Source organism: Muscardinus avellanarius, assembly GCF_963383645.1.
Source record: "Muscardinus avellanarius genome assembly, chromosome: 3".
Taxonomy (NCBI): domain Eukaryota; kingdom Metazoa; phylum Chordata; class Mammalia; order Rodentia; family Gliridae; genus Muscardinus; species Muscardinus avellanarius.
The window spans coordinates 112,281,156-112,302,413 of NC_137788.1; the positions used below are offsets into that span (position 1 = coordinate 112,281,156).

Below are 21,258 nucleotides of genomic sequence, written 5' to 3' on the forward strand. Positions count from 1 at the left end.
GTCTCAACCTCCCAAGTACACACAGGCATGCACCACCACACCAGACTTGTAAGACCTCAATGAAATGTGCACAAGATCTCACTGATATTTCCTGTCTGACTTCATTGTGTAATTTTACAACTGACCTCACTGTGTAAAATTACCCCAGATTATGTATATATAAGGTGTATATAGAACATAAATGAATTTCATGTTTATACTTGGGTCCGATAAGAGTTCTTCATTGTCGGGCGTGGTGGCGCACGCTTGTAATCCCTGCGCTTGGGAGGCTGAGACAGGAGGATCACATGGGTTCGAAGCCAGCCTCAGCTACTTAGTGAGGTTCTCAGCAATTTAGTGAGACCCTGTTTCCAAATAAAGTATAAATAGGTCTGGGAGTATAGCCCGGAGGTAGAAAAGCCCCTGGGTTCCACCCCTAGTACAACAACAACAACAACAAAAAGTTCTTCATGAGCTAAAAATATTGATCCTTTATCTGTTGTGTGCAAATTAGATATTCATGGTATCTTATTTGCCTTTTCCTTTTGTTTATGGTATCTTACCATGCCAAAGTAACTCATAGATTATTCATGTACTAAGATGTCCCCCCCTAGCCATCGGTTAAGGGACACATGGACTTTGACTGACTGCAAATACCAGCTCCGGCCAGTTCAGGGGTTCTGGAAGGTTGGGGAGGAGTCGGGGACTTGGGTGAGTGAATGGGAGTCAGCCGTTTTCAGAGGCGTGACTCTGCATTCAGAGTCAAGGCTTTATTTTTCTATGCTTTTACATGGAAGCATTTGGTATTAGCAACTTTTGGCAAAAAATATTTTCAGTACACCTGGGCACAAACAACTTTTGGCAAAACATTTTTACACAAATTTTTCAGCACATACCTGCCCCGTGAGCTCATATACCATGGTTGGAAAAACACCCAAAACCATCCAAATTAACGTCATACAATTCATTCTGGTTTCCTAGCCACAAAAATCAATTCTATTTCATGTTAACTTAAATAACAATGTAATTCTGCATAGCTGCAGAGCACGTTCACACCCAAGGCTAAATCAAAAGTACAAAAAACAAGGGTTTTTTTCATTAAAAAGGACACAAAGATTATAAAAGTTCTTTAAAGGGCACAGACATTTTTACTTTTTTATTTCATATTTTGAAATACAAAGTGCACAATTTATTTTCTTGAGTTCTTATGACCTTTGGTCAGAAAACGCCAAAAAGGGGGACCCCACCTGGTCGATCTCTCTGTCACTCAAACTAAACTTTAACTAAACTTATCCTTAACTACTAAATGCTAGACTTACTGTTTCTATTTCTAAAATTAACTGCTAATTTTATCTGCTATTTTTGACCACTAGGTATTCTATTAACTTATTCTGACTCAACCACCAAACCCATACTGAACTTACTCTATTTCTCTAACATACAATGTCTATACCTATTTTTCTATAACACCTATTACATTGTTTACTAAGAGAATTCTTTTGTGTTTTAGTGAGCAGGCACCAAGGAGGTCCCTGCCTACCCCACCTCTGCACAAAAGTCTATTTTTGTGCCAGAACTCATTTTCCCTTAACTATTACTATCCACTCTCCTTCCTTATTGTTCCTGTAAAGGGTGGAGGGGGCTATGTACTGATTAGCTCTGGTTCCCTGAAGCGGCAACCATGGGCACTCTCAATCATATTATCTGGCCCAGTTCATTTTGCAGGCATCAGATCAAGCTTTTCCTCAAAAACCTTCGCATCTATAAACTGTAATTGTTTCAATTTCTACCAGCCAGATTCCAGATTCTTACTATTTGGGAATTTATGGATTTCTGAGCAATTCCCAGATTTCTTAATATCCTTTTTCCTAAAACATCTTCATATGCAAAGAACAGCATATCTCACTGAGACCACCCAGATCATTTGGCTTGACTAATAATCCAGTTAGAACACAGAACAAAGCAGGGTCGGTGTGAGCGTAGTCACCGTCCTCCTGCCTTGCAGGAGTCCTCCTTCCACTGGGACCTTGTTAAACAGCTCGAGGGCCCCGGGCCTCGCCAACGGACACTTCTCTAAACGGGAAACTAAGTCTTGAGATGAAAAGAAAAATCGCCCATGAGTGATTGGAAGAAAAGCTGCTGTCCCGTTGTGTTCTCAAAAGCAGAAGATCCTGCCGGGCATGGTGGCGCACACTTGTAATCTCCGTGCTTGGGAGGCGGAGACAGGAGGATCGTGCTGGTTCGAAGCCAGCCGCGCTGGCTTAAGAGACCCTGTTTCTAAATTAAAAAAAAAAAAAATAGGTCTGGGCGTGTAGCCCAGAGGTAGAAGGGCTTCCAGGAACCCCAGTACCACAAAAAAAAAAAAAAAAAAAAAAAAAAAAAAAAAGGAGAGGATCCTGGTGGTCAAGCCCACCTAAAATTAGGTGTTGGAGAGAGAGGATAGGAATCGACAACTGCAAAGGGCCATCTCAGAATCACAGGCATAAGGGTTATTGTTTAAGAAAATCATAAACCTTGGGTCACTTGGTCTAGAGAGAAGTCCTACTTTTCCAAAAGCAGAATATAGATTGAAGAATTGTTTTTTCTGTACCGCGCACTTAGAGAAGAAAGCGTCTTCATAAGCAGACCCACAGGAAGGCCTTGCTGATGAATGAGAAGGCATCCGTATCAGGACTTGATGCAGGGATCTCTTACAGGCCTCCTTGACTCTCTGTTTCCTCTCCTACTGTGACTTTTGCTGGTGAACTCATATAAACCATTCTCTTCTTGACACTTATAAGTTCTTCTCTCTCCCTTCCTTGTATGGAAGGAAATTGAATAGCCCTCTCCACCCAAGCTACTCTTTTATTTTTTGGTACTGGGGATGGAACCCAGGGGCATTCTACCTCTGAGCTACCTCAGCCCTATTTTTTATTCTGTATTTTAAAACAGGGTCTCACTGAGTTGCAAGGGGCCTCACTAAGTAGCTGAGGCTGGCAGCAAACCGCGATCCTCCTGTCTCAGCCTCCCAAATGCTGGTGTAAGCATGCGCCACCATGCCCAGCTTATGCCCAAACTACTCTTAAGATGAATCTTCCCCTGGTCCCCATTAAGGGGCAGGTAACATGATTCTTCTCCAACAACTAATGTTGCCTCAGCCCTTCCACTAGGATGGGCTGCTTTACATACGGCCTGAGAAGTCAAACAAGAACAGAAGTAGTCACAAAAAGAGGAAGTAGTGGTTAGCAGGCTCCTAAGAAAGTTCTCAGAAGGTTACAGATTGAAAAGACGAGAAAAATAAATAAATAGTTCTGGGCTACTCTTTTTTTCTCCTTTTTGGGTAGTTATAAGCAGAAGTAAGAAAAAAAATAGATTTCTGTACCTCCACTCAGCCTCCAGGCAAGGTGGGCTCTCTGGCCAGTGAGTGAGTATCACCTGGGTGCCTTCTTTTCAACAGTTTCAAGAGATGGTCCCCTTCTCTCAGGCCATAAAAGCTCTGGGGGTTACATTCATCTCTACCCCAGTCATCTGCTTGTCCCTCTCTCTCCTGAAAGGTAGCCATTATCTACTGAGGAAGGCCAATGAGAGAGAGAGAGAGAGAGAGAGAGAGAGAGAGAGAGAGAGAGAGAGAGAGAGAGAAGAGAGAAGAGAGAAGAGAGAAGAGAGAAGAGAGAGAAGAAGAAGAAGAAGAAGAAGAAGAAGAAGAAGAAGAAGAAGAAGAAGAAGAAGAAGAAGAAGAAGAAGAAGAAGAAGAAGAAGAAGAAGAAGAAGAAGAAGAAGAAGAAGAAGAAGTAAATAAAGAATTAATATGAATTGGCAAGATGTGAAGGTTGGACAGTACCATGATTTGGGTATAATTCGCAAGTCCTGCAGGTGCAGGCTGGTGATGCTGGCGCATGCTGTGGACCCCTTGGAAGCCGGGCCCAGCAGGAGGTCTGTGGGTCATTGGTGGAGGGGTCATGAAAGACCCATCTCATGGCATACCTAGGGAGTTCTCATAAAAATCAATTCCCAGTAACACACACACACACACACACACACACACACACACACACACACACATTTAGTTGGACTTTTCGGTGGACAATACAACCCACTGAAGTACTCAACTGCTTCCCAGATAAGCATTCATGAGTAATTACCCCAAATTATGATCTTATTTATTCACTGAAGCCAGTTTTCAGAAATAAAAGGAAGGGATTGAACAACATATCCCGACTTTGTGGAACTGAAAAATAAATTCAAAAAGAAAAAAATCTGAAAATAGACCAGCATGGTGAAATTGGCATTTTTTTTCCAATTAATTTTGACAGTGGGGCTGAGGAGTTCCAAATAGAAATAATTGAAGACTAAAGCAACACTGAAAAACAGCGAAGCCACGGGGACTGCCAGAATTCTGCCAACATCTCGAAAGTTACCCGAAACAGAAGCACGATTGTGCAAAGAAAGTCCTTCCTGCCGTCAGAAGCACCCAGTTGCAGACTGCTGTTTACCTCTGCAGAACAATCAAGCTAAGTATGGCCGCCATTTAAAGGCTGCAAAGCTGAATCCTACGTTGCATGTACAATGTGAAATGGATTTTTCGGTGTAGAAGAGATGTCAGGTTTCCAGTTCCCAACTCAGAAATAATGAGTAACAAAGGGGAAATTAATTGCTCATCGTGTCCCCATTCCGATTCGTATTTTTAAAATTTGGATTGAAAATGCAATCGCTGACAAGCACTTGCATCATTACAGAACTGCCCAGCCGTTCAGAAAAGATAACTGAATTCCATCACCTCCTGGCAGCCCAGCCCTCCAGCCCTGCACTCTGCACTCCACAGAGCTGCTCTGGCTCGCAGAGGCTCTGAATTTGCAAAGTCTATTCGAAATAGGCTAAGTCAGATTAAAACAAATGCTGGGGGGCATCAATCTATGAAACACATTTAAGCCAGGGTAAATCGGCCAAATATCTACTCTCTCCGCCAGTGGGTTGCTTTTGAAAATGCCGCTAGCACCGTTTCCTCTGTTGTACGTGATGCTCCGTTCAGGCTAAAAACGGGCAGACGCTGACAAAATTCGGAAGTCAGATAAAACAGGGTTTAAGGCTGCTTGCCAGTAGATTGGTGACTTTGCTTTAGCACCTGCATTTTAAATTCTTTCATATGCAGCCTTCCAATAAATTAATCAATTGTAATTATTAAATTGTTAAATTAATAATTTGAGAAATCATAAATCTAATAAAAGGTGAAGTTTATTTTTGTGTGTGTGGTACTGGGGATGGGCATAGGATCTACCTCTGAGCTCCACCCCCAGCCCTATTTTTTTATTCTTTATTTTGAAACAGGGTCTCACTGAGTTGCAAAGGGCCTCACTAAGTAGCTGAAGCTGTCCATGAACTGCGATCCTCCTGTCACAGCCTCCCAAATGCTGGGATTACTAGTGTGCACCACCATGCCCAGCTAATTTTTTTTTTCTAATTTTGGCAATAATTTTTCAAAAGTGAATTTCCTCCTCCTCCTCCTCTTCTTCCTCCTCCTCCTCTTCCTCCTCCTCCTTCTTCTTCTCCTCCTCCTCCTCCTCTTCTTCCTCCTCCTCCTCTTCCTTCTCCTCCTCTTCCTTTTTTTTTTGGTGGTTTTGGGGTTCCTGGAAACCCTTCTATCTCCAGGCTACACTCCCAGACCTATTTTTTATATTTTTATTTGGAAACAGAGTCTCTTAAGCCAGCATGGCTGGCTTCGAAGCTGCGCCATCCTCCTGTCTCCGCCTCCCAAGCGCGGGGATTACAAGCGTGCGCCACCACGCCTGGCCTTCTTTTTCTTCTTCTTTTTATTGGTGCCTTGTAATCATACATCTTGATGCAGTTCAGGGTAATCGAGGCACACATGTGCACAGTATTGATAGAACCCGGTCCCCTCTCCCCCCATTCCCTCTCCCTCACCACCTGCTCAACACAGCGATTGGCTTTGGTAAGTTTCTGCACGAGCATCATGACCATTGAAGCGTTTCTGTCTTCCAGTCTTCCTCCCCCTCCTATCCCTCCTAGTCTCCCCTCCTCCACTCACTAAGGTCTCTCCTCCTTTGACTGGAGTCTCTCCTGTGTCCTGATTTCTCACGAGCTTCTGCACATGATGGAGAACATCTGACCTTTCACTTTTTGTGACTAATTTATCAGCGCACTTTCACGCTGAGAGTCATTCCCTGTTGGCTTCCTCTCTTCCCCCCTAGAATTAAAAGCTTATTGAATCTCAGTTTCCACTATACTCCCAGCACCTGGTGCCACGCCTAAACTACAGTTACAGAATCAAAATACATCTACCATGACATTCCCTAAGCAAAATTTTAGATTCTGGGACCTTATCATAAAAATGTATTGTTGAGCCAGACGTGGGGGCACATGCCCGTGACCCCAGTACTTGGGAGGCTAAGACAGGAGGATGCAGGTTCAAGGCCAGCCTCAGCAACTTAGCAAAGCCTCCAGCAACTCAGCAAGAGTCTGTTTTAAAAATTAAAAAAATAGCCGGGCGTGGTGGCGCACGCTTGTAATCCCCGTGCTTGGGAGGCGGAGACAGGAGGATCGCGCAGGTTCAAAGCCAGCAACGCTGGCTTCGGAGACCCTGTTTCCAAATAAAAATATAAAATAGGTCTGGGAGTGTAGCTCAAAGGTAAAAGGGCTTCCAGGAACCCCAGTACCACCAATAAATAAATAAATAAATAAATAAATAAATAAATAAATAAATAAATAAATAAAAAGGAAGGGCTGGGGGTATAGATCAGAGGTAGAATGGCCCTGGGTTCAATTTCTAGTATTAAAAAAATTGCATGTTCTACTATATCAGAAGAGTATAATGGGGCTACAATTTCCCCTATAGTTTACCTCTTACTCAAATTGAAGGTTGTGGCTTCCCCTGGGACAGATCAGTGAGTGAGGGTATTATCACAGATGTCAGGGGTGTGACTTATCTTGTGACTGGGTTCATCAGGTGTCTAGCCAGCCATCTGCAGCAGTTTCTGGCAGAGGCCGTGGGGATAGAAGAGGAGGGTATTTCTCTTCTCTCTCTCTCTCTCTCTCTCTCTCTCTCTCTCTCTCTCTCTCTCTCTCTCCTCCCTCCCTCCCTCCCTCCCTCCCCCTCCCCCTCCTCCTCCTCCTCCTCCCCCTCCTCCTCTTCCTCCTCCTCCTCCTCTTTCCTCCTCCTCCTCCTCCTCCTCCTCCTCCTCCTTCTTCTTCTTCTTCTTCTTCTTCTTCTTCTTCTTCTTCTTCTTCTTCTTCTTCTTCTCTCTCTCTCTCTCTCTCTCTCTCTCTCTCTCTCTCTCTGCGGCACTGGGGATGTAATCCAGGGGCATTCTACCTCCACAACCCCAGCCCTATTTTTTATTCTTTATTTTGAAACAAGGTCTCACTGAGTTGCAAAGGACCTCACTAACTGGTAGCTGAGGCTGTCCTCAAACCATGATCTCTCAGCCTCCCAAATGCTGGGATTACAGGGGTGCACAGCCATGCAAACTGAGGAGGGCATTTCTAACACCCTGGGATTATGCAAATGTTGGCAAGACTTCAGCCTTGACTGGTTTCTGGCAGAGTGGGGGTGGCTAAATTGTGACCTAGAAACACAAGAACTCTGAAAAAAAATACATTTGAACCTTCACACCAGGTTGTCAGGGTAACACTGAAATAATTCTATTAAATATTGAGTCTCATCATCTGTACCCCCTTACTGGGTAACATGCATTTAGTGGGTTTTGGAGGGTTCTTTTGGGGGTGGGTGGGCAGATACTGGGAACTAAACCCAGGGGCATTCTACTTTTATTTTTCATTTTAAAACAGGGTCTTGCTAAGTTGCTGAGGCTGGCCTCAAACCCTCAATCCTCCTGGCACAGCCTCCCAAGGACTGGGGTTGCAGGCATGAGCCATGACACCTGCCCTAGTTGGTATTTTAAGACTGCTCCACTTCCCTGTTTCACTTCATTACACAACCCGTTGTGCTCAGAAAACACTTTCTGAACTCGCTCCTGTGGGCAGGCAGTGTAGACGGCTCATCTCTGGCCGTCCAGCTGACCCGGCCTGTCTTCTGAGATCTGCTACCCTCTGGTCGCTGGGGCGTCTCCATGCTTCTGTGGGTGTCTTGCCTGGTGCTTGGTAAGTGGCAGCGAGGAGCCGGCCGGAGCCTCACCACGAGCAAAGGGCCTCTCCTCCGGCTACTAAAACTACGAACTTTTACTCCATTTCAGAACAGCAGGAAGTGAGCAGAGGGGGTGGTAGCGATTTAACTGTAGAAGGGGGAAAGCAATCATTGATTTCCAAAGGTGTGTTTCTTCACTGATTTGTGCTTTTAGCTGCCTGTGGGAAACTCCGCCTCCCCTAAAGTGGGCTTATTTTTCATGTGAAAACAAGAAAACCTACAGCTAGATTCATTCAGTTACTTCTCTAAGTCTCAGCCCATGAAGACTGAAGAGAAGAAGAGGGGCCGAGAACCCCAGGAAGGACCGGGCCAGCCCGGGAGCTGAGGTGGGATGACCTTCTGCTGAGAGACCCTACTTCCTTCTCTGTCCCCCAAGATCAAACCTGCTCTGATTTTGCGAAGAGCAGGAGAAGAAAAGATAACTAAATTTTCACTTGGATTTTTCCACCCTTTCCCTGTATTTTTCTGTCCAAATGAGGCCCTGGCTTCCAAGGAGCTCAAACCGGGGGACTTAAAAGTCAGTCTTTTGTGCCCTACACAAGAGAGTTTCCCAGACTCTAATCCAGGGGGGAGTTAGTGTGTGCTGTGATGTGTGTGTGCTCCATGGAATTCAGTGAATCGATGGGTACGCCCGGACCAGCACGGTGCTGAGCACTGCAGAGGGAGCAGAGACCTCGAGGGACACTGGTTAGAGCTCAAAGTACGACCAGTTGTGGTTGGTGGCACAAGTCTGTTATGCCAGTCCTTGGGAGGCTGAGATGGGAGATTCTCAGGTTTGTTTGAGGCCAGCCTCAGCAGTGTAGCAAGACGCTCAGCAACAGAGTGAGACCCCATTTCAAAATAAAAATAAATATACTCGCCGGGCGTGGTGGCGCACGCTTGTAATCCCCGCGCTTGGGAGGCAGAGACAGGAGAATCGCGCAGGTTCGAAGCCAGCCAAGCATGCTGGCTTAGGAGACCCTGTTTCCAAATATAAAATGTAAAAATAGGTCTGGGAGTGTAGCCCGGAGGTAGAAGGGCTTCCAGGAACCCCAGTACCACCAAAATAATAAATAAATAAATAAATAAATATACTCTTTTTCAAAATAAAAAAGGATGGAGGTGTCGCTCAGAGAAAGAATGCTGCTGGGTTCAGTCCCTACAAAAAGTACAAATAAATGCGAGAACCTTTAACTTGGCAATACAAAAGAAATATTAGATGACAGGTCATAGGATAGTAGGTGATGATAATAATCATTACTTCTTGCTAATCCCTGATAACATCCCAGACACTGTTCTAAGAATACCTCATATATCCATTTATTCAATCCTCTAACAATCAATACCTGGAACGGTTATAATTTTGACTTACAAACGACGATACTAAGGCACGGAGGCTTTGGTTTAGTGAACTAAGATGCATGCGGCCAGCATTAGTGGAAGCCTCAGGATCCGATCCCATAGTCTGACTTTGAAAACCAGGCTTTTAACGGCCACCCCAAACTGTGTGTCCAACTATGAGTTCCAATAAGCTGTGATAGTTAGTGTCCTGAGTCAGGAGGAGAGGGAGGTTGCTTCAGCCCAGAGAAGGCTTCGTGGAAGAGGTGAGATTCCAATTAGGCCTTAAATTTCCTCAGTACTGAACGAGAATACCCAGGCAAGAAAATTGCTGAACCAAATTTCAGCAACAACCCCATAATTTTTTTTTTAAAGCCAGGCATAGTGATGCATGCCTAAAATCTCAGCACTTAGGAGGTTGAGACAGAGAATCAAAGGTTTGAGGCCAGCCTTGGCAACTTAGCAAGGCCCTCGGAAAACTTAGCAAGACCCTGTTTAAAAAAAAAAAAGAGCGGGCCCCTGGCCCCGACCCTGGGCGGGTGGGCAGGCGCTGGCGGGGCACCCCTAGGCGACCCCTTCTCCACCCGGAAGGACCCTGTAAAAAAGGAAAAGAAAAAGAAAAAAGGAAAATATCGAAGAGGGGTCAAGGAGGTGGCGGATGCCAGGATACTGGAGATGCAGACAAAACTTATCCAAATGAACTGGAATTATTGGAAAAATTCCCTGCTAAGGAGGACTGCTTCTTCTCTACATTGTTAAGAATCTTGGACATCACCTGTAAGGAGAGAGACTTTAGCGGAGACCAAGGAGAAAGGCGGTGCTGAAAGCGGTCTCCGCATTGGCGGTGGAGACTTGTATTCAGGAGAAGCAGAAATCGGAGCCTACCAACCTTATTATTTTTTTTTATTTTTTTTTTTTGGAGAAATTACACCAAAGGTTGAATGCTACCGTCGCGCATGCTTAGGAAGACTGGACAACATTCAGAGTGGAAAAAGAGCTTGGGAAAGATTTGAAATGGTGGAGGCAGTGGCAATGGCAGTGGCCAGTACTCAGGGGAGGCAGAGATCTGATGCATTACACCTGGAACCTTTGAAGTAATGACCCCAGAGGCAGAATGCTACCACCACGCACCCTTGAGAACGTGGGACAAATGGTTGGACAAAGAGGGTACTCGGATTAGAGCCTGCCGAGGAGTGAGGCCGGCGACGGACACAGCAAACCTGGGATCGGAGCCTGCCGTGAGGCAAGGCCAGTGCTGGGGTCTCCGAGGCCGGGATCAGAGCCTGCTGCGAGGCAGGGCCGGTGCCGGGGTCTTGGAGGCCAGGATCGGAGCCTGCCAAGGGGTTAGGCCAGTGCCGGGGCCAGCAGCCGGCATTGGAGCCTTCCGTGAAGCAAGGCCATTATTGAGGCCTCCGAGGCCTGGATTGGAGCCTGCCGAGGGGTTAGGCCGATGCCAGGGCCATTGGCTAACATCGGAGCCTGCTGTGAGGAAGGCCGGTGCTGGGGCCTCTGAGGCCGGGATCAGAGCCAACTGAGGGGTTAGGCCAGTGTCGGGACCAGTGAGGCCAGAACCGGGGCCTCCCATGAGGTAAGGCCGCTGCTGGAGCCAGCGAGGTCTGGATCAGTCCACCGGGTAACCAGGCCACAACTGGGGCCGTCAAGAATGGGATCAGTATTTGCAATGCGGCATGCACAGAGAAATATCGCAGAAAATTAAAACCAGATGCTTCCCCTAATCAGCAATAACTAGGAGGAAAGGGGCAACAGGAAGTGGTCGAGCTATAGAAAGGACCCTATAGTGAAGCAATTAAGGTGACCAATCAGAAGGTATGGAATAGGGGAGGATGGAGCCTCTTTAAAAAGCAGGAGGTACATAAACATATGTATCAAAGTTAATCACCAAACAAGCATGGGATCGAGGGAGGGGGAGGGAATGAGATGGGGGCTGGATGAGGGCTAATTGGATGATGTGTGTTTGTATATTCTCTCAAGTCTTGTATTCCAATGTGATGTATGATTACAATGCACCAATAAAAATAAATTTAAAAAAAAGAAGAGCCGGGCATGGTGGCACATGCTTGTAATCCCAGCACTTGGGAGGCTGAAACAGGAGGATCACACATGTTCAAAGTCAGCCTCTGCTACTCTCTGCTACTTAGTGAGGCTCTCAGCAACTTAGTGAGACCCTGTTTCCAAAAAAAAAAAAAAAAAAAAATATATATATATATATATATATATATATATATATATATATATATATATATATATATATATCTGGGATTATAGCCTGGAGGTAGAAAAGCCTCTGGGTTCCACCCCAAGTACCAGGTTAAAAAAAAAAAAAAAGACTGGGAGCTCAGAGGAAGGACACCTGTGGGTTCAATCCCCAGTATTAAAAAAGACAGCAATCATGAATTAATTAATTGGTGACTTATTATTAATTTATTACAATAACAGTATGGATTTGCCTTTATGGCCCTCATTTTTGAAATGAAGAAAATGAGCTTGGGTATTTATGTAGTTTGCCCACGGTTACACAGCTAACATTCAAGCTGACTGTCTGAACCCGCGGGGAGCTGTGGTGCCTTGGCGTGGGCCTCCCTGGGTGGGTGGAGAGCGCGTTTCTCTTCCCCTGGCGGGAAGGCGCAGGTCCAAGGGAGACGGCTGTGGCTCCAGTCTGCACTGATGCTGGCTCCTCATTCTCTTGCAGCTCCAGTTTGGGGGCAGTTGGGTAAGTCATTCTTTTTCTTTTCTCTTTTATGTCGCTAGAACTCCTGATAACTAGGCTCTGTCTCTTGTGAGAAGAGGCCCAGCTGCCCCTTCCTCCTGTTCCAAGGGCAGCAGGGACCTGAGAACATCCATTGTGCTGGTAACCTCACCCAAAGCACTGGGCTCTGGGAAGGAAAGCCACTCTCAGACCACACCCACTGTGGAGCTGAGATTCTTCTCTCTGGAATGCCCAGGAGGAAGAGGGGCCACCCCGCCTGGTATGCGATTCTAGCCAAGCCTGGAAGGAAAAGAGTAAAAGAGCCATTACTTAAGCTGGTTCCATAACTTGGCTATTGTGAATTATGCAGCTATAAGCATGCATATGGGGCCGGGTGTGGTGGCTTATGCTTGTAATCCCTGTGCTTGGGAGGCTGAGACAAGAGGATGGCACAGGTTCCAAGCCAGCCTCAGCTACTGAGTGAGGCTCTCAGCAACTCAATGAGACCGTTTCCAAATAAAGAATAAAAAATAGGGCTGGGGGTATAGCTCAAAGGGAGAGTGTCCCTGGGTTCCATCCCTAGGACCAAAAAAGAAAAAGAAAATAGGGCTGGGGTATAGCTCAGAAGTAGAATGCCCCTGGGTTCCATCCCCGGAAAGAAGAAAGAAAGAAAGAAAGAAAGAAAGAAAGAAAGAAAGAAAGAAAGAAAGAAAGAAAGAAAGAAAGAAAGAAAGAAAGAGGGAGAGAGAAAGAAAGAAAGAAAGAGAAAGAAAGAAGAAAGAAAAGGGAAAAAAAAAAAGTTCTTCCCTCCAGGGAGGTCCGCTACCCAAATCCCCATTCCCTGTATTCAAATGTTTTCTAGGAATATAGCTAGTGTGGGATTTCTATTCTCTCAGAAAGAAACAAACCCCATCCCCAAAGAGGAGGACCCAAGGCCCTCTGCCCAACCCTCTAAGAAAGCTTTTTAAATCTTTATTGGTGTCTTATAATTATACACAAGAGCGGCATGCGGTACTGAGGATAGAACCCAGGGGATTCTACCTCCGAGCTACACCCCCAGCCCTATTTTTTATTCTTTATTTTGAAATAGTCTCACTCAGTTGCAAAGGGCCTCACTGAGTAGTAGCTGAGGCTGTCTTAGAACCGCGATCCTCCTGTCTCAGCCTCCTAAATGCTGGGATTACAAGCGTGCGCCACCATACCCGGCTTTTTTTTTTTTTTTTTTTTGGTGGTGGTACTGGGATGGAACCCAGGGGCCCTCTACCTCTGGGCTACACTCCCAGACCTATTTTATATTTTATTTGGAAACAGGGTCTCTTAAGCCAGCTGAGGCTGGCTTTGAACCTGCGTAATCCTCCTGTCTCAGCCTCCCAAAGGTGGGGATTACAAGTGTGCGCCACCACGCCCGGTATTATTATTATTATTATTATTATTATTATTATTATTATTATTATTTGTCTTTCTTCCTCCCCTCCCCTCTGTGGTACTGGGGACTGAACCCAGGGGCATAGGAGCTGGTCCCCCTGGAAAGGTAAGAGGGTCTGCGAGCCTCCGCTCACTAACCAGATGTGGGCCGCCAGCCCGGGCTGCCTTCTGAAGGCCAGAGTGAGCAAGCCCTTAGGAGCCTCGGGATTCTCCAAAGCCAGGTCCTCCATCCACCCTGCGGCAACCTCGGTGGCCTCAGACACTACACTCTTTCTTTCCTTCTCCTCAGCAACTGCACCCAAGCCTGTGATTTCCCTTCATCCGCCATGGACCACGGCTTTCAGAGGAGAAACCGTGAATCTGACTTGCGACGGGCTTCATCTCCATACACCAGAAAAAACAAGATGGTACCAAAGATGGTACCCACAGGAAGAAATATTGACCCGAGGAAATACCCTGGCAGTCCGCAGGTCTGGAGAGTACCAGTGCCAGACCCGGGGCTCGTCTCTAAGCAGTCCTGTGCGTTTGATGTTTTCTAGAGGTGAGAGAGATGAATCAGTTAACGCTTGAGAAATGGCTAAGACCTGAGAGCCTTCTTGTCTTGTTTTTTTTTTTTTTTTGTTTGTTTGTTTGTTTGGTTGTTTTTTTGGGGTGTTTTTTTTTTTTTTTTTTTGGTACTGGGGATTGAATCCAAGAGCATTCTACCTCTGAGCTACAGCCCCAGCCCTATTTTACTTTCATTTTCAAACAGAGTCTCTCTGGGTTGATGAGAATCTCTCTACTTGCTGAGATTGTTCAAGAACCTGGGCTCTTCCTGTGTCAGCCTCCCAAGTACTGGGATTACAGGTGTGCGCCACCCCCCAGGCTAAGATCTGAGAGCTTTCATTCCTCTAGAAGCCCTGACTTCAGCTACTTTGTTTTGCGTTCTTTCTCCTTTCCTACAGGAAATTTGAGCTTAAACACTAACTATTAATTAATTAACAAACGCTCTCGTATATTTACATAGTCAAGAAAATGAGTTAGTACTAAGGGACACAAAAGGCAAACTGTCTGAGATTCTGCTCCACAGAAATTAGAAATTAGACACACGGAAATGTAGTGAGCACAGAACAGAAAGCAGAAAGTGCCAGAAAAGGGATTAAAAGCCTTCAACATCAGGTCTTTTATTCCCACCTGTCCTGATTTCTTTTTTAAATTTTTTAATTGGTGCATTGTAGTCATACATCTTAATGGGATACAGGATGGTGGAGACACACACACACATCACCCAATTAGCCCTTCCCCAGTCCTCCCCCTCCCTCCCCAGTCCTCCCCCTCCCTCCTTCTCATGTTTGGCGTAGTGATTGACTTTGATATGTTTAAGTACATCGTGTGCATTACAGAATCTCCCTCTTCCCCCTCCCATCCCCTCAGCTGGGTCGCCTTATTTGCTCCTCTATACTATCTCCTTCTTCGTCTAGAGTTCTTCCTATGACCCATTTTCTCCCTGGCTTCTGCATATTAGGGAGAGCATCCTTTTTGGTCCCAGAGGCTAAACCCAGGGACATTTTCTCTTTGAGCTACACCTTCAGCCTTATTTTATTTTTTTATTTTGAGACAAAGTCTCACTAAGCTGCTGAGGCTGGCCTCGAGTCTGTGGTCCTCTTGTCCCAACCTGGGATCACAGGTGTGCACCAACCGGCCCGGCTGCCGTCCCTTCTTTGTTTCTCTCTGACTGGCACCAGGCTCCCATCTCTCTTTCTTTTTTTTTTTTTTTTTTTTTTGGTGGTACTGGGGTTCCTGGAAGCCCTCCTTCCTCCGGGCTACACTCCCAGACCTATTTTATATTTTTGAAACAGGGTCTCTTAAGCCAGCGCGGCTGGCTCCGAACCAGCGCGATCCTCCTGTCTCCGCCTCCCAAGCGCAGGGATTACAAGCGTGTGCCACCACGCCCGGCTTCCCATCTCTCTTTCTGTGATGCCTTTTTGCCTGATGTAGACATGATGCTTTGGACCGCTCACTCAGGCATGGCTTTGCGAGAGGAGACATTGACCCCAGTGATCTAAGAGAGAAACAAGAGTGCAAACCTCCATCTGAGCAGCGTGAGTTACTCCATAGAGGACAGCGTTCACGGTCCCTTGAACCCAGGTGAACCCAACTGAAGGTCATCTGAAGGTCATCCTGCTGCATAGCGTACCCCCACGCCCCATAATACTCTCTCGCAGATTTCTCCAAATGGCTACTTCTCTGATAAGCCCTGCTCGCTGGTCCAGTGGGCCGGCTGGTGTCCATTTCCCCCCTATTCTAGGATGTCAGGAATTTGGATTACACCACCTCTTCCTTCTCTCCATAATAGCATCCATATATAAACCCAGGGGCTTTTCTACCTCCAGGCTACCCTCCCAGACCTATTTTATATTTTATTTGGAAACAGGGTCTCACTAAGTTGCTGAGAACCTCACTGAGTAGCCAAGACTGGCTTTGAACCTGCGCAATCCTCCTGTCTCAGCCTCCCAAGCGCCGGAATTACAAGCGTGCTCCACCACGCCCGGCCACATCCTTATATTTTGAACGAGACCTGAAATGATTGAATCGATGCATTTAGAATTTGTTTAGGCATCATATCTGAAGCCTGTCGCACTGATTTAGAAGGTGCTTGAGTCAGAAGAATAAATCCTGGGTGAGGGGTGAAGAGAGGAAAATATCAAAAAGGACCTGGTCAATTCAGAGATACAAGAAAGGAGGCACCTCCTGCCCTCGAATGATGAGATCTTATATCTGTGTTGTTTCCAGAGACTTTCATCCTACAGGCCCCCCACTCTGTGTTTGAAGGGGATGCCTTGGTTTTGAGATGCCAGAGAAGGGGAAAGGAGAAACTGACAGCCCTGACATACACTTGGAATGGAAAAACCCTTCTTGATTCCAACAAAAGCATGGACCTTTGTATCCCAAGAGCAAGTTTAAATCACAGTGGCACTTACCAATGCACTGGATCCGTGGACAAAAGATTTCCAGTGAAGTCCAATTCCAAGGTTATAAAAATTCAAGGTAAGCCAGGCATGGCTGCGCACGCTTGTAATCCCAGCATTTGGGAGGCTGAGACAGGAGGATCGCAGGTTCGCAACCAGCCTTGGCTACTACTTAGCGAGGCCCTTCGCAACTCAGTGAGACCCTGTTTCAAAATAGAGAATAAAAAAATAGGGCTGGGGGTGTAGCTCAGAGGTAGAATGCCCCTGGGTCCCATCCCCAGTTAAACCCTTTATTTCAGATCAATTCATTTAGGAATGTTACAACGGGAAAATGGGGGCTGCGGGGGGGGCTTTGGAGGTCACTGTTGGAACTCTGAGAGGCTTACATTCTCTAGGTAGGAGAGAGAGAGAGAGCAGTGTGATCCAGAGTCTGACAGGCTTATCGTGCTGAACCTTCCTGGGACTGAGAATTCAAGCCTGATTCTCCAGTGCTAAGCGCTGAGAACTCACTTTGCCTTTTCTCTCTAGAACTATTTCCACGGCCAGAGCTGAAAGCCACGGCCTCTCAGCCCACCGAGGGGAGGTCTGTGAGCCTGAGCTGTGAGACGCGTCTCCCGCCAGAGCGAATGGACACTCTTCTCCACTTCATCTTCTTCAGAGATGGCCGCGTCGTGGGGTCAGGCTGGAACAGGTCCTCAGAGCTCCAGATCCCAAGCATCTGGAGACAGGACTCGGGGTCCTACGGCTGTGGCGCGGGCGCAGTGGCGCGCGGCGTGCACAAGCGCAGCCTCCCGTTGCAGATCAGCGTGCAGGGTGAGCGGGGCACACCCGGGGCGGCTGGGTGAGACTGCTTCTTCGGCTAGTGGGCACAGGGATGGTCCAACAGAGATGGGTATTGTTCGTCTGACCGAGGTGCCAGGCTTTGACTGAGAGGTGAGAGCGACAGAGAAAAAAATAGAAAATTTTGTTTCCTTTTCTGCTTTTCTGAAAACTCAAGTCTCATGTGGGAGCGGTAGAGCCGAGTCACAGCGTTAAGACACAAGAGCCGGGGGAAAATGAAACACCTAGGTGCTCTGCTGTTACGGTGGCAGAGTCTAGCGGGCCAGAGTGCGGGGCAAGATATTTAGAAGACAAACATTCAGCTCTCTCTAATCAGTAGCAGCCAACAACGGCCTGCCTGCGGCAGAAGAGAAGGGGATGGATACGCACAAAGATAAATCCAGTAAATGCCATCTTGTCCTAGGTACCAAGGCAGGACTTCTAGAAACAGGTGTGGTCCAGTCTCCCACCATAATGGCCACTATTGCTTTTTTTTTTTTTTGAGGTACTGGAGATGGAATCAAGGGGCATTCTACCTCCAAGCTACACCCCCAGCCCTATTTTTCTTTCTTTCCCTCTTTCTTTCTCTTTCTTTCTTTCTTTCTTTCTTTCTTTTTTTCTTTCATCCTTCCTTCCTTCATTTCTTTCTTTTTTATTTGCAGTACTGGGGATAGAACCCAGAGGCATTCTACCTATTAGCTACACCCCCAGCCCTATTTTTTATTCTTTATTTTTGAAATAGGGTCTCACTGAGTTGCGGAGGGCCTAAGTAGCTGAGGCTGGCCGCAAACCGTGATCCTCCTGTCTCAGCCTCCCCAATGCTGGGATTACAAAAGTGCACCACCATGCCTGGCCCGCTATTGCTATTATTGACTTTGCAAAACAATTCAGACTGCCAGCTAGGTTCGAAGAAATCCAAATGCTTCTCCAGGGATAGGCCATCCTTCTCTCCTGAGGTTTAGTCTAGTCTACCGGGACGGAAAGCTGAGTACATTTAGTGATGTTCTGGGTTCAAACTCCACAGTCCACTGGCCATATGGCTAGAAAGTGCTGAGAAATATACCAGAAAACCACATAAAAAGTGACTCTGTCTAAAGATAATAAAGGCTCCAACACCCCGCCCTGTCTTCCCCACACACCTGGCCCTTACCTGCTGGCTCCTGTTCCTGCAGGGATCCCTGTGTCTCAGGTCTCCATGGAGACCCAGCCCCCTGGGGACCAGGCGGTGGAGGGGGAGATACTGGTCCTTGTCTGCTCCGTGGCTGAAGGCACAGGGGATACCACCTTCTCCTGGCACAGAGAGGGCACGGAGGAGAGTCTGGGGAGGAAAACCCTGCGTTCCTGGAGGGCAGAGCTGGAGATCCCTGTGGTCAAGGAGAGCCACGCCGGGGGATACTACTGTGTGGCTGACAACGGCTACGGCCCCCTCTGGAGCGAGGTGGTAAACGTCACCGTGACAGGTAGGTGTCATCACCACCCACCTTCTTCTCGGCACACTCCCTCACATGAGGAGTGGGAACAGACCGCAGTAACTCTGCGACTCTCCTTAATCTGTTCCCACTTTCCCACCCATCTCTGTGATAGACAAGTTAGTTCTTAATCGCTCGATCAGGTCAGAGGAAAGTGTTCCAGTGAAGTAAAGCTGGCCCAGAAGCCATTTTTCCTTTCGGAGGTGATTTTGTGCATCTGTTCTCTGGACTACTGTGTGTTAATATCAAACAGCAGCCTGACCTCATTAGCAGCCTACTGAGGGCCGGGCAGAGCCTTGTTACCAAAGTGCCGACTGCCAGCAGGCCTGGGGGATTCTCAGCTACAAAGTTCTATGCAGGAAATGTGCAAGTCTAGAGAGCAGACGCAGAGCCCGGCTCTGCCCATCAATAAGATGAGCCTCGCCTCGAGATCCTACAGTCCTATTAACTCCTCTGTCCCCAGACGCCCCCATAGGCCCAGCCAGCTTCCCAGTCAACAGCTTGGCAGGGAGGACGTGGCTTCTCCTGCGATTCGCCCCCTTCTACATACTTATGATGCCCAAACTCAGCAATGGCTAGACTTCTAGTCTGAAGAACTTAAGTTAAGCACCCAGAATTCTTTTTTTTTTTTTTTTTGCCATACTGGCGATGGACATTCTACATCTGAGTGACACCCCAAGCCCTAATTTTTTATTCTGTATTTTTGAAACAGGGTCTCACTAAATTGCAAGGGGCCTCACTAAGTACCTGAGGCTGTCCGCAAACCATGATCCTCCATCTCAGCCTCCCGGATGCTGGGATTACAAGCGTGCGCCACCACGCCCGGCCCCACCCCACAATTCTAACTGGCATCTTCAACTTAAGCCATCAAAAACCAAACTCTTTAATTTTATACCTCAAGCAGGATCCTGAGAGCCTCCTCTTGGCATATTTCTCCTGGTTGCTCAGGTCCAAAATCTCATGCTTGACACCCCTTTTTATTTCATCCCCCATGTAATCCACCTGCCATTTCCGAAGGCTTTGCTTTCAACATATAGCCAGAAGCTTACTATCCCCACTGAACCCACCGAGGCCTCCAGCACTCCTTCCTGGACCTGGACCACAGCATCCTAACCAGCTGGTCTCCTGCTCCATCCCTTCCTCCCCAGTGTACCCTCCATACAGCTTCTCAGGGAACGCTTAAATAAGATCATGTCACTCTTCTGTTCAAAGTCCTCCCCGACTTCCCACTGCTTCAGAATAAAAGCCAGCATCCTCTCAGTGACTCAGGACCGGGCACGGCATGGCCTTCCTGCTGCTCTGAATGCCGGGATTACAAGTGTGCACCACCCCACCAGGCTTAAGAAATTTCTGTCTAATACTTCTCCCTCCCTGGAAGCCTTTTTGCTGGACGAAGAGGTTTTATTTCCCATCTTGCTTGGCTCACCTAGTTGTGGAATCACAACCCGATACTTGGCTGAGACCCAGGCTCCCCCTGCTGGAGGTTTCTGGTACTCCTCCCATGTGCTTTGTGTTTCTCTGTCCTTCTCCCTGGTGGGAAATATATATATCCACGGTAGGCGCTTCTCAGTGGGCCAGTTAAAGTCCCAGCCGGGTCCCCCTCACCCCCGGAGAAGAGGTCTTACGCCGTGTGGTGCGCCAAGGATTTACCAGAATGGCAGATTCAGGCTCCACACTCGCCCTTTGGAGCACACACATGCACAATCCCGGGATGCCCCACCACCCAGCTGTGACTTGCATCTCCGGGCATCCTCACAAGTCCTAGCCCCTTACATCCCTCTGTCTCCCAGGTTTGGGGACCCCCGCTCGGCCGAGAGAAAGTTCCAGGACCACTCGGCAAACGGGTCCCTAAGCCTCTCCTGCTTCTCTCACCTCAGGGACTCCTGGTGACCGCAGCAGCTTTGCCTGGGTGGGAGTGGCTGCAGGGTCGCTGGGCGCCCTCCTGGCTGCGGGCCTGCTGTTTCTCTGCTGCCACTGGAGGGAATCAGGTTCGTGTCGTTCTCTTCCCTTTGCTCTGGTCCCTGCCGGTCTCTGCCTCCGACCTCTCAGCTTGGGCCGGCCTTAAGGACCCCTTCGCCCAGTCCCCCCTGTGTCCCCCAACATGCCACGCTCAAGCCCCTTCCAGACGAAGCGGCATCCAGGGGCTGCGCAGTCCTAGTCTGGTTGATTAAGTCTCAAGCAAAAGGTAAGAAAAAGAGAACTTCAATGTAAACTTTCAAAAACTGTAAACAGTTTATTTGGACAGCTTCTTTGGTTCATACAACTAGATACTTCAGCCTATTATAAGTCACATCAGCCGGGCGTGGTGGCGCACTCTCGTAACGCCAGCATTCGGGAGGCTGAGACAGAAGGATCGCAGGTTCATGGACAGCCTCAGCTGCTTAGTGAGGCCCTCTGCAACTCAGTGAGACCCGATTTCAAAATAAAGACTAAAAAATAGGGCTGGGGGTGTAGCTC

The 21,258-nt window shown here is 47.4% G+C and overlaps 1 protein-coding gene across 1 annotated transcript; it reads left to right on the plus strand.

Moving 5' to 3' along the window:
• Positions 1 to 579: 579 nt before the first annotated feature.
• Positions 580 to 20,972, plus strand: FCRL4 (Fc receptor like 4; the record flags this gene model as incomplete). Its single annotated transcript, XM_080691560.1, has 9 exons — positions 580 to 690; positions 12,144 to 12,164; positions 12,239 to 12,302; positions 13,855 to 14,106; positions 16,338 to 16,592; positions 17,042 to 17,326; positions 18,505 to 18,792; positions 20,679 to 20,789; positions 20,851 to 20,972. The coding sequence occupies 9 exons, from the start codon at positions 580 to 582 to the stop codon at positions 20,970 to 20,972; spliced, it is 1,509 nt and encodes a 502-aa protein (XP_080547686.1).
• Positions 20,973 to 21,258: the final 286 nt, after the last annotated feature.